General features: G+C 55.2%; 5 protein-coding genes across 5 annotated transcripts; 3 read left to right on the forward strand and 2 right to left on the reverse strand.

Moving 5' to 3' along the window:
- Positions 1 to 76: 76 nt before the first annotated feature.
- EsH8_III_000690 (uncharacterized protein) lies at positions 77 to 3,342 on the reverse strand (the record flags this gene model as incomplete). Its single annotated transcript, XM_083262415.1, has 2 exons — positions 77 to 725; positions 782 to 3,342. The coding sequence occupies 2 exons, from the start codon at positions 3,340 to 3,342 to the stop codon at positions 77 to 79; spliced, it is 3,210 nt and encodes a 1,069-aa protein (XP_083122902.1).
- A 590-nt stretch (positions 3,343 to 3,932) lies between these two features.
- On the forward strand, positions 3,933 to 5,615 carry EsH8_III_000691 (decapping nuclease; the record flags this gene model as incomplete). Its single annotated transcript, XM_083262416.1, has 9 exons — positions 3,933 to 4,004; positions 4,102 to 4,344; positions 4,403 to 4,434; positions 4,493 to 4,520; positions 4,575 to 4,582; positions 4,636 to 4,736; positions 4,791 to 4,961; positions 5,035 to 5,334; positions 5,443 to 5,615. 9 exons carry the CDS (start codon positions 3,933 to 3,935, stop codon positions 5,613 to 5,615), a joined length of 1,128 nt encoding a protein of 375 aa, XP_083122903.1.
- Positions 5,616 to 6,075: 460 nt separating this feature from the next.
- EsH8_III_000692 (kinase-like domain-containing protein) lies at positions 6,076 to 8,138 on the reverse strand (the record flags this gene model as incomplete). The annotated part of the gene is made up of 4 exons (XM_083262417.1): positions 6,076 to 7,674; positions 7,734 to 7,901; positions 7,963 to 8,030; positions 8,087 to 8,138. 4 exons carry the CDS (start codon positions 8,136 to 8,138, stop codon positions 6,076 to 6,078), a joined length of 1,887 nt encoding a protein of 628 aa, XP_083122904.1.
- Positions 8,139 to 10,020: 1,882 nt separating this feature from the next.
- EsH8_III_000693 (cohesin loading factor-domain-containing protein) lies at positions 10,021 to 13,984 on the forward strand (the record flags this gene model as incomplete). The annotated part of the gene is made up of 2 exons (XM_083262418.1): positions 10,021 to 10,095; positions 10,166 to 13,984. The coding sequence occupies 2 exons, from the start codon at positions 10,021 to 10,023 to the stop codon at positions 13,982 to 13,984; spliced, it is 3,894 nt and encodes a 1,297-aa protein (XP_083122905.1).
- A 746-nt stretch (positions 13,985 to 14,730) lies between these two features.
- EsH8_III_000694 (uncharacterized protein) lies at positions 14,731 to 15,461 on the forward strand (the record flags this gene model as incomplete). The annotated part of the gene is made up of 3 exons (XM_083262419.1): positions 14,731 to 15,121; positions 15,211 to 15,285; positions 15,358 to 15,461. 3 exons carry the CDS (start codon positions 14,731 to 14,733, stop codon positions 15,459 to 15,461), a joined length of 570 nt encoding a protein of 189 aa, XP_083122906.1.
- Positions 15,462 to 15,517: the final 56 nt, after the last annotated feature.

The raw sequence follows: 15,517 nt of genomic DNA on the forward strand, positions 1-15,517 counted from the left end.
ACCGATCAGTCGACCCGCCCTTGGCCAGCAACCATGTTCAAAGAATCGAGCGCTGTTCCTCGAAGCCGCCGCCGCGTTAGGTCTGCCACATGTACTCGCTGAGCCCCAGCATCTTGTCCGCCATCTGCCTCTTCGCGGCGCTCGCGATCCCCCGCTCCGGGTTCGAGAGCTGCTCGCTGAAGCACAGCTCCAGTAGCGTGCGCAGCTCCTCGTAGCTAAACGTGTCCGACGGGTCCGCATGCTCGTCCTTGTCCTTGTCCTCACGGGCCTTCTCGACGATGGCGTCGGGCCCCTTGTCGAACAGCGCAAAGTAGTTCGATGCGCGAGCGAGGTCGACGCCCTCCTCGACGTTCTTGAGGTTCTGCTGCAGGACGAGGATGTTGAGTTGCATGCGCCCGCAGCCTTTCGCGTTCATGGGCGACACGAAGGCAGCGTTCGTGACGAGGTATGCGTTGATCAGCAGACCCAGCCCCGTGCGAATGAAGGCTGTCTCCTTTGCGCGGAGGTACCGCGCGATGGTCTCGTCGTAGAGGACGAGGTCCGAGTTGAGGGTGAGGATCTGCGGGTCCGGCTCGTTGACTTCTTGGTCGAGGAGGTACGGGGCCGTATCGGTGGAGAGGGCGGTGCGGAGGGAATAAATGATTTCACAGCGGATTTCCATGTGCAGGGTTAGGAGGGCAGTGCCTGCAAGCTCTTCAAAGGAGGAGACGATGCCGTCGAAGGCCCTAGAGATTGTGTCAGTGCTAAAGCCCCTATTGGGGTCTGCGAGATGGGGGCTTACTGGACGGTCTCCTGTGTCATTGGGAGATACACAGGTCCATCTTCGTTTGTGGCCTTGTTTGGGTCGTTCATGAGGGTCCACCGCTTGCTGGATCCTCTATTAAGGTGAGGCCGTGACGAGTCCGCCTCGTTGCGGGTAATGTGACGCAGGCTCGAGATCTTGACTGCGAGCCACTTCATACTCGTGTACAAGAGACAGAGCGACGATATTGTGTCCTTGTCCTGGATGATGTCGGCCATCTCCATCCGTTTCTCATTCGTCTGGACAATGAGCAGACCGACTTCCTTCTCCAGCGCCTCGCGCTCGAGAGTATCAGAGGTCCACAGCTCCTTGATTGTCTCTTGAACATCACCTTCCTCCAGGGCCATCGCCGCCGACATACGCAGCCTGGTGGGTTCTCCCGGCTGCGCTTGGGTTTTGCTCACCAACGACTTATACCACCCGAAGCAGCGGTCGTAGTACCTCATCATCTGGGTGATGATGAGAGTGCTCAAGGCTTGATCATGCGGAATGGTGCCCAGCATGCGACAGAAAGCCGTGACGATGGCGAAGAAGGCTGTCGTGCCCTTGAAGACGGGCCGCCTGGCAACTTGGGTCCATTCCTGGTCCTGCAAGAATGTGTCGACTTCGCCAAAGATTGTGTCGCTGAGCTTGCCGAGAGTCTCGTCCAGCTGAGGTTGGAAGACGTTGACCAAGAAGTTATCAAGGAAAGATGTCAGAGTGCTCGTGGCTAGGTCGGAGCCCGGAGGAACAATCATCTTGAGCCGCTGAAGGAAGACGAGTGTGGGCGGGAGGAGCAGGCTCATGTTAAAAACGCTGGGCTCAACGAGAGACTTGTATGTCCCTGTCGTCTGCTTGTTTTCCCAGCCCGATGTTCCTCCCCTCCTGGAGTTGCCACTGTCCAACGCTGGTCGCTTCTTATCGGTGCCGGGTTTCCGAGTTGTATCTGTCAACCCAGGGACGGCAGCCCTGATGATGCTCTCCAGAGCCTCGTATTCTGTAGTCATATCCACGGCTTTTGGATCGCCTTCGGAAAACTTAAACAGGTGCTCCCTAGCAGCATCCTGTTTGCCGTTGTTGTTTGTACCAATTTTGGGTGATGTGTTGAACTGATACACATCGGCGTCCGTTGTGACGTAGTTGTGCAGTAAGGATCGGATCTCATTCTGATACAAGTTCCAGAGCTCCTTAAAGCTTCCCAGCAAGGCACTGTTGTTCCCGGCACCTTCCCGCCGAATGAGCGCCTTGATGGATTCGTGAAAGACACGGTGACCCTCGGCAATGGCTTCAAACTTGCCAAACAACGTCCACAGCAGATCGTAAATCACGTCTGCTCTCATCTGGGTCTCTCGACTGCCGTAGATGTGTAGTCCTTGGGAGTTGACAGAACCGCCACGCAAGGAGCTGGGGTGCCGTTGATCGACCTCATTAAGCGTCTCATTGACGATGGTAAATAGCTCGACAGGCAGTCTCTGCTTGAGCGTGTCGACAGCCGTCTCCAACCTTCCAAGTTTGTTCAAAGACTCTACTAACAGAGATATGTAAGAAAACGTGTCGGCCTCCGGGTTTTTGGCTGGGTCGTCAGCAACAATTCCTTCGAAATCCATGCCGTCCAGAACTTGATGGAAAGGCGCTATTGTGATCGATTCGTAGTTGCCCTCCTTGAAAGCGCCTTGAGTCTTGGCCAGGTTCTGCCACCTCTCCTGGCAATACGGTGATTTCAGGTACAGGTGTTCATGGAGCTCCTCGACCAAAATATCCATAAGCGCCGTATCTTGGTTGGAGAGGTAGCCCCTCAAATCGCTCAATGCCCCAATGTCGTCCAACTCCGGTTTCCGCAGTTTCCGCAGCGCATTCTGCAAGACCTCAACTGCGCTGAGGAATCGTTTCTCGGAAATGCGGGCTTCCAGCTGATCCGGCACCAGGCGCAACTCCTCCAGCTCATTGAGCGTCGTCAGAAGCTCGTCGTAAGCCTGCGACGTGGCCGAGAGCTTCTTAAGATCAGGGTCCGACGTGCATAGGCTCACTTTCGACGTCAGCAGGGAGTCCTTCAGCGTGCGCACCCGCTTCTGTGACGCCTGAATGCTGCCCTGTATTTTGTGGAACGTTCCGATGGAGCTGTTAAAGCCCTGATGATGCTCGTGTACGATGCCCTTCAAAGAGTTTTGTAGATAGTCGTGCGTTTGTCTGAACTTGCTGTAGTCGTGCGCTCGGCCAACCGAGCTGGTGTCGAGAAGCTGGAGGGCGAGCTGGACGGGAACACAATCGGTCTGGCACATTGACGGCCATTCTACCTTGATATGCTCGAGAACCTGGCCAATCTGCCGTTCTGCGTTTGTCTCCTGCATGCGCTCCCGACTGCGAATAGGCGGCGGTCCGGCACTTCGAAGGGTCGGAGGGGATCGTGGGTTCATAGGCGGGGACCCTACCGCGTATCGGTCGCCTCTGTCGTTGCCAGAGAAGCCATCGCCGTACGGGTCATATTCTTCTTCTCGCCTCCCAAAGTTTCCATAGCCGTTGCTGTTGCCGTTGCGGTAGGCACCGCCGTACCGATTCGACATGGTCAAGGAGCAAGTGTATATGGCGCTTTAGACGGTCGGGAGGGAAGGGATTCGCATCGCGGATCGGATCTCGCAGGGTCGGCGTGACCTAAGAAGCTCGGTACGTGGGCGGAGAAAACGAGCGAGCGGCGCCTTGCACTTCTCTTGGCTCTCAGGGTCTGGATTTGTCGTGGTCGCGGTCGGAGTGAGATTTTGAAGATGTCGATGTCGTAGTGAAATTGGGCGGAGCTGGCTCATCAACGTGTTGGTCATGCAGCTGCAAGCTAGGGGGCTCGGATGGCTCTAGACTATTCATCCGCATGCACGTTTCAGCGATGTTTAGATCTCGTCCAGGGCTGTTAGTGGTTCGCTTCAGCGGTTGACATTGATCCCCACCACCCCGGACGGCTCCATGTTAACTGCCCCGCCTACCGTCTTAACGCGCCGCAGACACTCCTTTCAAAACTCCCGACACCGACGGCGCGACCGGAACTGCCGACCAACCAACCCTTCCCTGTCGTCCCATCCCCCTGACCATGAAAACCCGTTGTAATTAAAGGCTTTACATATTTTGGCCAAGTTTGAAGCCTTATATTGCAACACCTACAACTATGTCAGATCCATTCCCTATTCAACCCATTGGGCGCTTCTATGGCGCAAGTCAGCCAGTTAAACGGCCAAAGGTGAGTGTAATGATGTTTCTTCATCAGATGCATTAGTCACATGAGGCTCGTCTACAGTCAAAAGTTCGATTATTCATCGCAATTGACATATTTCCAGGAGTTTGCTTGTTTCTCATACGACGACAACCACGAGTTCCATCTGGACGACTCGTCCGTGAGATACTACTACACTCCAACCCTAGGAGCCGACTTGTCAAAAGGCTACGACAGCTTCATTAAGCATGACGACTCGACAGCTGAACACCTTGGCAGTTTGCTCAAAACCATCAAGGCTCACGAAGAGGAGACCGGGCAGAAGATTGACGCCCAGATTGTAACATGGCGTGGGATGATGACCAAGGTAGGATTTACCCCTTGCGACCCATGTCTTTTTCCAATCTCAGCTAACCAGAGTCTAGCTCATGGGATCTCCCTTCGAAGATCGTGATGGGTTAGTCTTGCCAATCTCCGGGCAGCTCAGACTCACGAGAGGCTGACGATTTATTTAGCTTCGAGATGAACGCAACGCTGTACCAAGTGCGCACGAACAACTCCCGTATCTTTAAACTCGATTGAGCTGACCAAACTCAGGATTGCATGTACGATACTCGGCAGCGCCATGCCAACAGAAAAGACACTGACTTGCACCTAGATTCATAGAAGAGAACCATGAGTACAAGGTGGCATCCCAGAAACAGCAGAATGCGCAGCAGAGACGAGGGCCAATTCCGCCGGAGGTGATGCAGTTCTGGGGTACGAGTTGCATACCACATTGACAAACAAACTAGAAGTATTAATGTGAAATAGGCTACAAATTCGAGACTTTGGCAACACTCCCTGCCGCATGGGGTGACACATCCAGGGAGTATATCGAGAACCGAGAAGACGAGGTTGTGAACAACAATGCTCAGTACTGCTCCGTAGTGCGAACGGGGATAGGCCAGACCGTCATCTGCATAGGCGGCGAGGTAGACGCAGGTATGCCGCCTAACAATTATTTTTTTCCCAACATCACCCTCTGTAGTCTCTTGAATCGCTGACTTCTTAATAGTTTGGGACTCCAAGCCGGTGAAACCCGGCGCGCCCACAAACTGGGTCGAGCTCAAGACCAGCCTCGCCATCCGTGACGACCGTGACGTCGACAACTTCCATCGCAAGCTCATGAAGTTCTGGATCCAGTCCTTCCTGTTGGGTGTCCCCAAAATCATTGTCGGCTTCCGCAACAGGCACGGCGTGCTCACGAGCGTCGAGGAGATCGAGACGGAAAAGATCCCCGACACAGTGCAGCGGCGCGGCAACGCGAAGTGGAACGCAGACATGTGCGTCAACTTTGCCGCCGAGTTCCTCGTCTGTAAGTTCTCCCACCTCATCCCTGCCGACTCCTTCCTTCACCATCCAGTTGGTGCGAATGGGTAGAGATGTCTGTTCTAAAAAGATTGGGCCGTTGACCGGATGCCAGGGCTTCGACAAACCATCAACGACGATGGCGTGTGGAGGATACGCAGAAAGCCGGGGGCACCAAACATTGAGGTGTTCAGGATCGAGGAGGCTGGGCACGGAGAAATCTTGACGGACGACTTCATTAACTGGAGAATCAAGCTCTCAATGAAGAGCACAGCACCCGAAACATAATATTGCCAACTCTGTACATAATTCTCGCCTCACTGAAGGAGCCTCCCACCAAACTTGAAATCGCCGACACCGAATCTCTGGACGTATTGCGCAATTTAATTATTGTGAACGCGAACTGGACGCTACCTACGAGGTATCTAACTACTGCCAAAAAATCAAAAACGCCAACCAATGCGATACAGACAACCCCCAGATCGGCCGTGCAGATAACACCGGTCATGAGACCTACATGGCCGGGAGTCCATCATCATCGTCGTCAAAAACACAAGTCCAACTCCGAAAACTCTCAATCTGTCAGAATGTCGAAATCCTCCCAATGCTTTTTGTGTACTGTCCAAACCGGTATGCTGTGGCGTGGTCATACACTCTCATCATACAGCGTGTTCTCATGAATAATAATGTAGTGCCGGTCCTCTTCGGATGCCGCTCGACGACTCCCACCGGCAGTTGGCGGCCTGCATTAGACCGCTGGCCATCTAATCCGTAACCCTTCCGTCCATCTGCCATAAAGCACGTCCGACAGTTGCTTGCAGTGCTCCATGCCAGGCTGGGCCGGACGGCCGGGATACTTGGCTTCCACGGCCGTCTTTTCTCGCTCACGGTCCTTCTCGGTCGACTCGGGTGTTGCAATCGACCCGTTGCGCCTCCTATGGCTCTTCAGGTGCGGGTTGTTGGATGCCATCATCAGCTTAGTCGGGCTGACTGATGGCGTCGCCGCCGAGCTCCTGATTATGACTGTTCCTTGGGGTGTGCCGTCTGAGGGGATCTTGATCGACTGTTGAGGCATCAAAGCCGCGTTCAACTTCGTGTCCTGGGACACGGCCGTCATCAGGTTCTGCATCAAGTGGTAGGCGCCTTCGGGGTCGACGGAATCCAAGAGGGCAAATGCATCAGTGAGCTTCGCCAGCGCCTCCCGCTTCTGCATGCCTGACGTCTGCGCGTGTAGCTCAGCGAGAGTCGGGTCCAAAGCCTTGTTGAAAAGTCGTCGTCCTAGCAATGCCTCCTTACTGCTTGGCTCGACCGCCGTTGCTCGTGTTGGTGCTCTGTTTTCATTGCCGAAGGTCGAATCGGGCGAAGTAGAGAGATCCACACGGGCCGTGACAGAGCCATCCGAGGGGACACGGCGGAAGAGCCGCACGGAAGAGCCGGAGTTGCCATACGACATGTCTGGCTGGAGTGGTCGTCTGGCAACAGTCGAGCGAGGTGACCCATTTGCTTGGATCTGTGTGGCGGAAGACTGGCGGCTCGAGGGCTGGCGGCGCACGGTCGACCGGCGAACGGTTCCGGATGCGGGAGACGAGGGGCCGAGCGGAGCATCTTTGAGGTCGAGGCGACGCATGGCCTCCTCTGCCCCGAAGTAGGACGGCTTCCGGGAATGAACGGTCGGGCGCTTGGGAGCCACCGACTTGACCGTGTCGAAAACCCACTCATCCGAATCGTCTTTCGGCGACATGGTGTGGAGTGTCTCTTGGTAAAAAATGGGGTGCGACCTTCGGTTTTGGTTTGCATCCCACATCTGCTTGCGGGCAATCAACTCCTGGAGGGCCTCGACTTTTCCAGCTGATCTGATAAAACGGTGGCGGAGGAGGTCTTTTGCAGAAGGTCGGCGGTCGGAGTCCTTGACAAGACACTGGGCAACAAAGTCCCTGAAATCCTTGCTGAAGTTGGCCTCCAGGCGGGGAGGAGAGTTCTTGGGAATGTGGAAAAGAACCTTCATCGGATGGATGTGCGCAAGGGGGGGTTCGCCATTGGCCATCTCCATGGCGGTGATTCCGAGGGACCAAATATCTGCCTTGAACCCATAACCATCCTGTTGGATGACTTCAGGGGCCATCCAGAAAGGAGTGCCTACAAAGGTGTTCCTTTGAGACTTGATGTTGGTCAACTGGGCGGCGACACCGAAGTCAGCCAATTTAACCTTGCCTGCTTCTGATAGAAGAACATTGGCGGCTTTGATGTCTCGGTGAATCTTGCCCTCGGCATGCAAGTATTCGAGACCACGCAGGAGTTCTCTGCAGATGATGGCAATGTGGACCTCGGCGAAGTTGGCCGGTTTGAGCTGGCGGGCGTTAGTTGATGGGAATCCGACCGTTGGAATTGTTGTGCATAATAACATACCAGGTCCAGACATGAGCCACCGCCGAGATACTCCATGACGATCCAGAGCTTGTGGCCACGCAGGAAGCTACCTTTGTACTGCGTAACGAAGGAACTGGCGCATGTGCTTAGCACAGCGATTTCGCCTTGGATTTCTTGAATGTCATCTTCGCTGGACTCTAGGTCGATCTGTGCGGGAGTTTTGTCAGTCGGGCTTGCAAATCAACTAGGCGACGATGGGTGAAGTTACATGTTTGATGGCAACGGTTTCGCCGGTGGCCTTATCAATGGCCTTGTAAACGACTCCAAAGCTTCCACCTGATTGTCTTGTCAGCGAAACTGCGTAGAGAAGCATCGGGAATGGCAAGACTTACGACCAAGCTCCTCCAACACCTGGTAGTGTTCGGCAAGGCCCTCGTCCGCCATTGCGGCCGATTTGGACGTCATTGAATCGTTTAATCGCTCAATTCAGTTCCGCCGGCAGAGATGAAGGAAGAGAGAAGGAGGAGCCGGTGATGTTCGGCCCTGCGGTCCTGGGGCCCTGGGATTCGGGAGAAGCGTTGCGCAGGCGAAGTGGCCGGATGCTGGGAGAGAGTTTCCAGAGAAGAAATGGGTATCCAGGGAACGGGGCTGTCGTCTGACAGTCAGGACGGCCTGACTTGTATGTTTTAGACGAGATGAAAAGCAATTCTGTGTCGGTCTAATAAAGCAAGCGGATCGTCGCAAGTCGGGTTGCTTGGGACAGCAACGGGTTTGTCGAACGGATGTTCAGGGACCAGGCCAAGGAGCGTTTTTGCTGCGGGTGCTTCGTCGCAAAGCTCGGGCCCCTTTGTTTACTTTCTTCCGTTTTGGTATAGCTGGGGGAGCTCCGGGGAACCGCAATTAGCACCAGGGTACTATGAACCAGGGCGAGTCAGTCGATCTTGCGACGAAAAAGAAAATGAAAGAGACCGATCCAAAGCCGGCTGTTTCTGAAGCATTGTGAGAATCACGAACAAGAAAGAAACTGCAAGAGGGGGAGTGGTGTCTGGTGTTTGATGTAGGTTAGGAGGAGAGAATGTGATATGGCTTGGGAACACCGTCGCATGCATGCGTCGTTTGCATACCAGAGGAAATGCGAGTGTGACCTTGGTTTGACCTACCAGACAGACAGGCAGACTGTCACTCTCTGGCGTCGGTTTCCTGGGACGACCCTAGGTATTCGAGGCCAGGCACTTAGCTGCGTTGCCTTGCAGAATCGGTTGCCAACGCGCGTGGACGGCGGATAATAATAGGTGGCATGCAGGCCACACCCAGATATGGCGATGAGTTGTTCGGCACTAAAACAAGTGCCCTAATTTTTTTCCTTCTTGCTCTACCCGCTCCCTCTCTTCGCTGCTGGGAGACAAGCCTTTTGCCGACTGGCCAGTCCAGGGGTCCCTCCCGAGAAGACGATATCCGTATCTCGGCGAGTGAGGCACAGAACACCATCTGGGCCGTCCAGAGTAATACTCCGTCCACGGCTAATTACTTGGATCAGGCACTTCCAGGTAAGGTTAAGAGTGGGAAGAGACAAGGCACCTTGCTCGGCATCGCAGGCGGTGACCGAAGATTCCAAGATTTCTCCAAGGTCCAGGGGGATCAGATGTGCCATCCCAGGCTTAGCGCGGCGCCAAGGGGGTCCGCTAGCCACCGGTGGAGATACGCCAGCCGCACAGGAGGTCGCAACCCGTTGTAAGCTTGCAGCCTCCTGGAGCCTGGATTGACCCCGATTGCGCCCCCGGGCTGAAAGGCCGTCCAGTGTTTGGAGCGTCCCGACGTCGCCCCGCCAACAAGCCCCTCTGTTTGTTGGTTGCCCCGGGTCCGCACCCCGGCCGTCACTGTCATTCACCGCATCCCTTTCTTGGAAGTTGTGCCCGAAAGTCGACTTTGTCTGCCATCATCTCACGTCAACTCCGATTTCCTGATTACCCACTCCAACAAGGTCATTGTCGCCGTGCACGCGAAACCCATTGCATTCCTCACCTCAACCAAGGGCCAAAAAATCCCACGAGCCCAGAGCATTCTCGTTCGCCTCGCTTCGCTGCGAGAGCTTGAACCTTTGTCGATATTCCTTACCCATCCTTCTGTTGCGCGCGCGCCTCTGCATGTCGACGGTATCCCGCCGCAACTTACACAGTCGCGTCGAATAAACTTACTCCAACGCGAGCCGAGTGCCGGGCTCGCTCCCCGCAACAAACACCACCCAGGCACTCGATATCAACCGCCATTTTGATCGCAGTTGGTGCATTCCACTGCCTATCACCACCTAGGCTACCAAAGTTTCAAAATGGTGCCCGCACCATTGCCTCTGCCGACACGGTTTCCATGCTGGTGCAGAGCGGTCTACTCTTGGGGAGGAGAGGTCCGTTGCTTTCCTTGAGCCATGTTTGAGGACACGCGTTCCCGAATACTGACTTGCCTTCCTGTCACAGTCCAAACGAGACCTCGGCTTCATCGAGGGCGACTTGATCGAATGTCTCAATGCCGGCGACGGCTCATGGTGGACAGGCAGACTATGGCGCGACCGGAGGACCGTGGGAGTGTTTCCGTCCAATTTTGTTGAGGTTCTGCCCGCCGATTTCCGACCTACGACCAGATCCGCCAGCCCTCTACCGGCAGACAAGGCGCCAAGTCCCGGTACACCTCAGAAATCAAGAACTTTCAGGAAACCCTTTGAGGCATACTCCAAGGCACCGCACTACACCGCGGCGAAGCAACCGGAGGTCTACCGAACGAACCCAAATCAACGCCCTAGGGGGCACTCTGGAGAATCCGTCCCCAGCGCGGTTCCAGACCACGTCAAGCGGGATAGATCCCCTGCGCCTGAGGCTTTCCTCTCTCGAGAGAATTCCTTCAATGATGCTGTCTCGACTAGAATGCGAGCATACACATCGCCAGCCCCGTCCGGTTACGTATCGCGGGGCAATTCCTTCAACGATAGCGCCCAGCAGTATATTCCGAGGGGCCGGACGCCCGTACCAAGGGGAAGGACGCCTGTTCCGATGGAAAGAACACCCATTCAAAGAGAAATGACGCCTGTCCAGAGGGAAAGAACCCCCGTGCCTGATTACGGCCACGGGTCGAGAGTCAACTCCTACAACACCGAAAGAGGCCCGTCGCCTATACCGCCATCTCATGACTACAGCGCAAGAGGTGTTTCTCCAGCTCCTTCCATTAGCTATAAGCCCTACCGCCCGCCCACAAGAGAAAAGGTGGACTCTCCTCCGCCTCCGGCACCACCACCGCACCGTCATATGGCAGCGTCGCGACACAAACAAAGCATATCCTATGATAGCCGACATGATGTTTCCCGTCACGACTCTAATGCCTCTTATGAGAATCGAGCCCATGCTGGACGACAGGGCTCAGGAAACTCCTACGACAAGAGGTTGGACAATGTGCGTCAAGGCTCCAACTCTTCATATGATAACCGGTACCCTACACTGGATAGGCAAGGCTCCCATCTATCTTACACATCTCATCGCCCTCCACCCATACGCACTTCCAGGCAACCCTCTCCATGTCCGCCTTCGCCCTCGGCTAGCCACATGACCCCATCGCCATTGCGGGAAGCAATGGACGGTGTAATAGAGCAACTGGATGCCCTTGGGATGCCTCGAGATCCAACTCCGGAACCGCCACTCGACCCATGGTCGCCCGAATCCTTCAACATGGTCAATGATCGTGCTCGAAGAAAGAACACTTACCAAAGACCCCAAACATCCATGGGCATAACGCATCAGGACGAAGGATATGAAACTTGGAGCGGCGGCTCTTCGCGAGACCAGTCTTACCAGCACGGGTATCGGGAGGATAAGGAACAAGCTACTCAGCTGAGCAATTACGTCGAACGTATGGAAAGTCGTCTCAAAAAAATGCACCAACATAGCGCAAGTATGGCTGACCTTGAGGATGAGGCGCCAAAGCCACCTCCCAAAGGCCCGTTATACGAGAGACCCAAATCTTCGATGGGTGGACCGGAGGACAGGAAACTTCGGGGTCGGAAATCGGCATACGATATTGGCCGCAACGTACTGAACAGGACGTTTACGACGAAAACCAACTCTACCAGCGCTTCGTCAGGCAACCAGAGCTCGACGACTCAGAGCAGCGACAGGAGTTTGATGAGTGGGTCATCAGCCGGCGCTATTAGCTCTACAAGCGCAGGAAGCCTTGCCCGCAAGACTCAAAAGCGCGCCCAGAGTGCCTTGGGAATGCGTGACGTTGATATTGAACGCCCAGAAACACCATTCACCGGTGTCACTTACCACAGTAGTCATGCATCGGAAGCATCGCGACCGAAGTCACAAGCAGGCTTTCACGATGACTCTGGACTTGGGGGACTCGTGACCCCGAAGCCCCCGAAAAGGAGCATATTCAAGAAACTCCTTGATACGGCAAAGACTGGAGTGGCTTCCGGACGCAGTAGTATTGCGATGGGCGCCGACTCGCCCAGGTCGTCACCTTTTGCCCGCTCAATGCCGAATGTCGCCTCTCCTGCCGGTACTAGTGTCTCCAACATAACTGGCATGGGAAGCGCTGGCTTCGCTAGAGAATCGGCCAGAGATATGGGTCTTGCCAATGGAGTGGATTGGGTGCAGGTCCGCCGAGATGTCAACCGGTCCAATTCCTTGAGCAAGAACGAAAGAAACGAGCGGAAAGACCGGTGTCAGATGCTCGACTACCCTGCGCTGAACCCCGTTGAAGAATTGTACGAGGCCATGGAAGGTGATGAGGGAGCCGACGGCCAGCCCGTGCAAGACCCCATCGACTATCAGTCTCTAAACCTTACCCAAGTCGACAAGAACTCCAGATTTCTCAGCAGCCTGCCAGCGATGACGACAGCGCAAAGCCTGGCAACAACCTACGTTTGCCGCCCGTATCGCAGTGACGTTCAGAGACTGCGAGCCATCTTCACCTGGGTGGCCGAGAAGGTTGTATGGGAAGAGGACTTCGAAGGTGAGGTCGACACCCGAAGAGTCGTACAGTCGAAGCGAGCAAGCGCCGAGGAGTACGCTGTTCTGGTGCTGGAAATGTGCTCCGCCGTTGGCATCGAGTGTGAGGTCATTCGCGGATACCTCAAGACGCCCGGTGAGATCCCAGAACATAACATTATGCCCCGGGCAAACCACTGGTGGAACGCAGTTTTGCTCGACAACGAGTGGCGCATAATGGACTGCTGCTTGGCTAGCCCTTCTTACCCCAAACGGCATCTCTACTCGAGCGCAAGCAGCAGCACGGCGGACTTGTGGTGGTTCCTTACACGACCGACGGAGATCTGCTGGACGCACATTCCTGAGCACCACACCCAACAGCATATTTGCCCGCCACAGGCGCATGAAGTCCTCCTCAACCTCCCGTGCGCCTGCCCTCCGTTCTTCAAGAATACACTTGAGATGGTCGACTATAACACGGCGGCGACTCGCATCGAAGACTTGGAGATGGTACATGTCAAGTTCAATGCCCCGGCCGATGTCGAGGTTGCGGCCGAAGTCGAGGTTCGAGGCTACACAAGAGACGCGGATGGTGACGTCTTTGAGAGCGGCGAAGTTGTGAAGAAGAGGGCGCTGGCCCAAGCGGAATGGTTCAACGGCATCAAGCGATACACTGTCAAAGCCCTGTTGCCTGGCGACGAAGGTCAAGGAATCTTAAAGATATATGCCGGTAAGCGTGGCCTGATGCATAGCATCAAGGACATCCCGCACCCGGTAGCATTCGCGCTGCCAATCATTCATACGGGCGAGAACCCCCCGTACGAATTCGTGACGCGGCATCCAACGCCTCACGCACAGCGCCATGACATCTATGTTGTTCAACCGCAGTGCCAACGTCTGGCACTGAACAACACGTTTGTCTTCGCGATTCGACAGCACCCCAGCGCGGCTGGGTCGGCAATGACACCGTCCTCAAACCCCGGGGGGGCAAGTCCAGTTCCATTCGCAAGGCCAAGCTCAGCTATGAGCATGACTGCATCCAACGCGAGCGGGTCCAACCCTAGCACGGCATCTGGGGGGAAGAAACCTGCGAAGCTAGCAATCCAGACTCCCGGCGGCAAGATTCTCCGTCTAATGCGCAAGGAGGAGCGCAAGGGAATCAGTGTTGGCAGCAGAGGAGTCGAAGAGGAGGTCAGTGACGGTGGTACGTGGGAAACCATCATCAAGTGTTCCGAAAAAGGTGTGTGGAGGGGTCTTGTCTTGGCGGACCGCACCGCTCGATGGTGCGTGTTCGCCGAATGGGTATGCATGGGATGAGCATGTTGAAATTTCATACGTCTTTGAAACTTGCAAGGGCAATGTCAAAAAAAAGGGACTTGAGCGATCACGACAGGATGATTCGGGGTATGCATATCTCGGCGTTTTCTTGTTCTATTTTCTCCTTTGTGGCATTCGGGACAGGGTAATGGTACGGAGGTCATCATCATGGCTGTGGGAGTTTTTTAATGTACGATACATAATTGGGATCATGCATGTCCATACTAGGATGGTTCTGTAAACATAAATTCTACGTGTATATGCCCTCTTTGAAAGAAAGAAAAAGCATTCGCATTTCCCTCTGAATTGGCTGTGTAAGTGACAGGCAGTGGTTGAGCGAGTGGTTCCGAAAAGCACCGTGGCCCTTCTGGCCAATGTCCCGATTGGCACACTGTCCTTTATCGATAAGCCGCCACGGTGCCTGGACGACCTCACCCTCCTTCCGAGTGTAAACAGAGGGGCGCCGGCAACGACCACCACCTCGGGCGACAACTGCAAGCTACACCCCTACTCAACCTAACTTGCGGTCCTTTGCGCAACATCGGCATCCTTGGATCAATTTTTTTTTTTAAACAAACTAGAAGACAAAAACAACAACAACATCTATCTCTACTAGCAACCGCGCAAAAGCCCCCCAAGAAGGAAAAGAAAAACAAAAAGAAGGAAGAAAGAAAAACATTGCGGGCACACCCCCCGTCGTCGTCGTCGTCCCCGTCCCTCCCCCCCTCCCCCACTTCCTGGCGAAAATGGCCGACAGGATCTCGCGAACCGCAGCAGCAGCAGCAGTGCCGCCGCCGCCGCCAGGTGCCCCGCGACGAGCGGTGCGGCGCAACCTCTTCCAGGGTCTGACGCGGCGGCCAACCGGTCCTACGGGCGCCCCTGCAACCGCACCAGCCGCTGCAGCTTCTTCCATGGGCGGAGCGATGATGGCCCCGGGAGGGGGCTCGTCATCGGGCACCTCTGCTGAGACGCTGCGTCTCGATGTCGATGTCCTCTCGGACGGCGGGCCGCCCCCTGGTCCGGCTGAGATTGTCGTCCGCGACGAGCATGGAGAGATTGAGCTCGGTGAGCTGCCGACGCTCGTCTTTGACGAGGCGGACGAGGCGGCGGCCATGGATGACCGGGAGGAGAGCAAGAGTACGTCCGTTGATGTGCTTTCGTCCATTGTTCATTTTATTTTGGCATTTTGAGGGTATAGAGCTAGGGCATGCTAACTATGTCTATAGAAGAGCGTCAAAGGCTTGCGGAGGCGGTGAAGCAGCATCAGGTCAACCACACTGCGGTCCGTGAGCAACCTGAAGGTGAGTCCCCAATGCTTTCATATACATAGCTCTCCCACACCGAAGGGCTTTTCTGACCCCATTGCAATGTAGAGCTACTCGAAGCCGTCAAGGCCAGTTTGCGGGCCAAGGTCGCGGCCATTGCCGAGGACAATTGGATGTACGAGGCCGAGCCAGAGCTGGCCCGTAGCTTCTGAACGCCATGCAAGCCAACTTCATCTGATATCTGGTGCCGAAACCAGGCACCGATATG

The sequence above is a fragment of the Colletotrichum jinshuiense genome, chromosome 3 (assembly GCF_051148585.1).
Source record: "Colletotrichum jinshuiense chromosome 3, complete sequence".
Taxonomy (NCBI): Eukaryota; Fungi; Ascomycota; class Sordariomycetes; order Glomerellales; family Glomerellaceae; genus Colletotrichum; species Colletotrichum jinshuiense.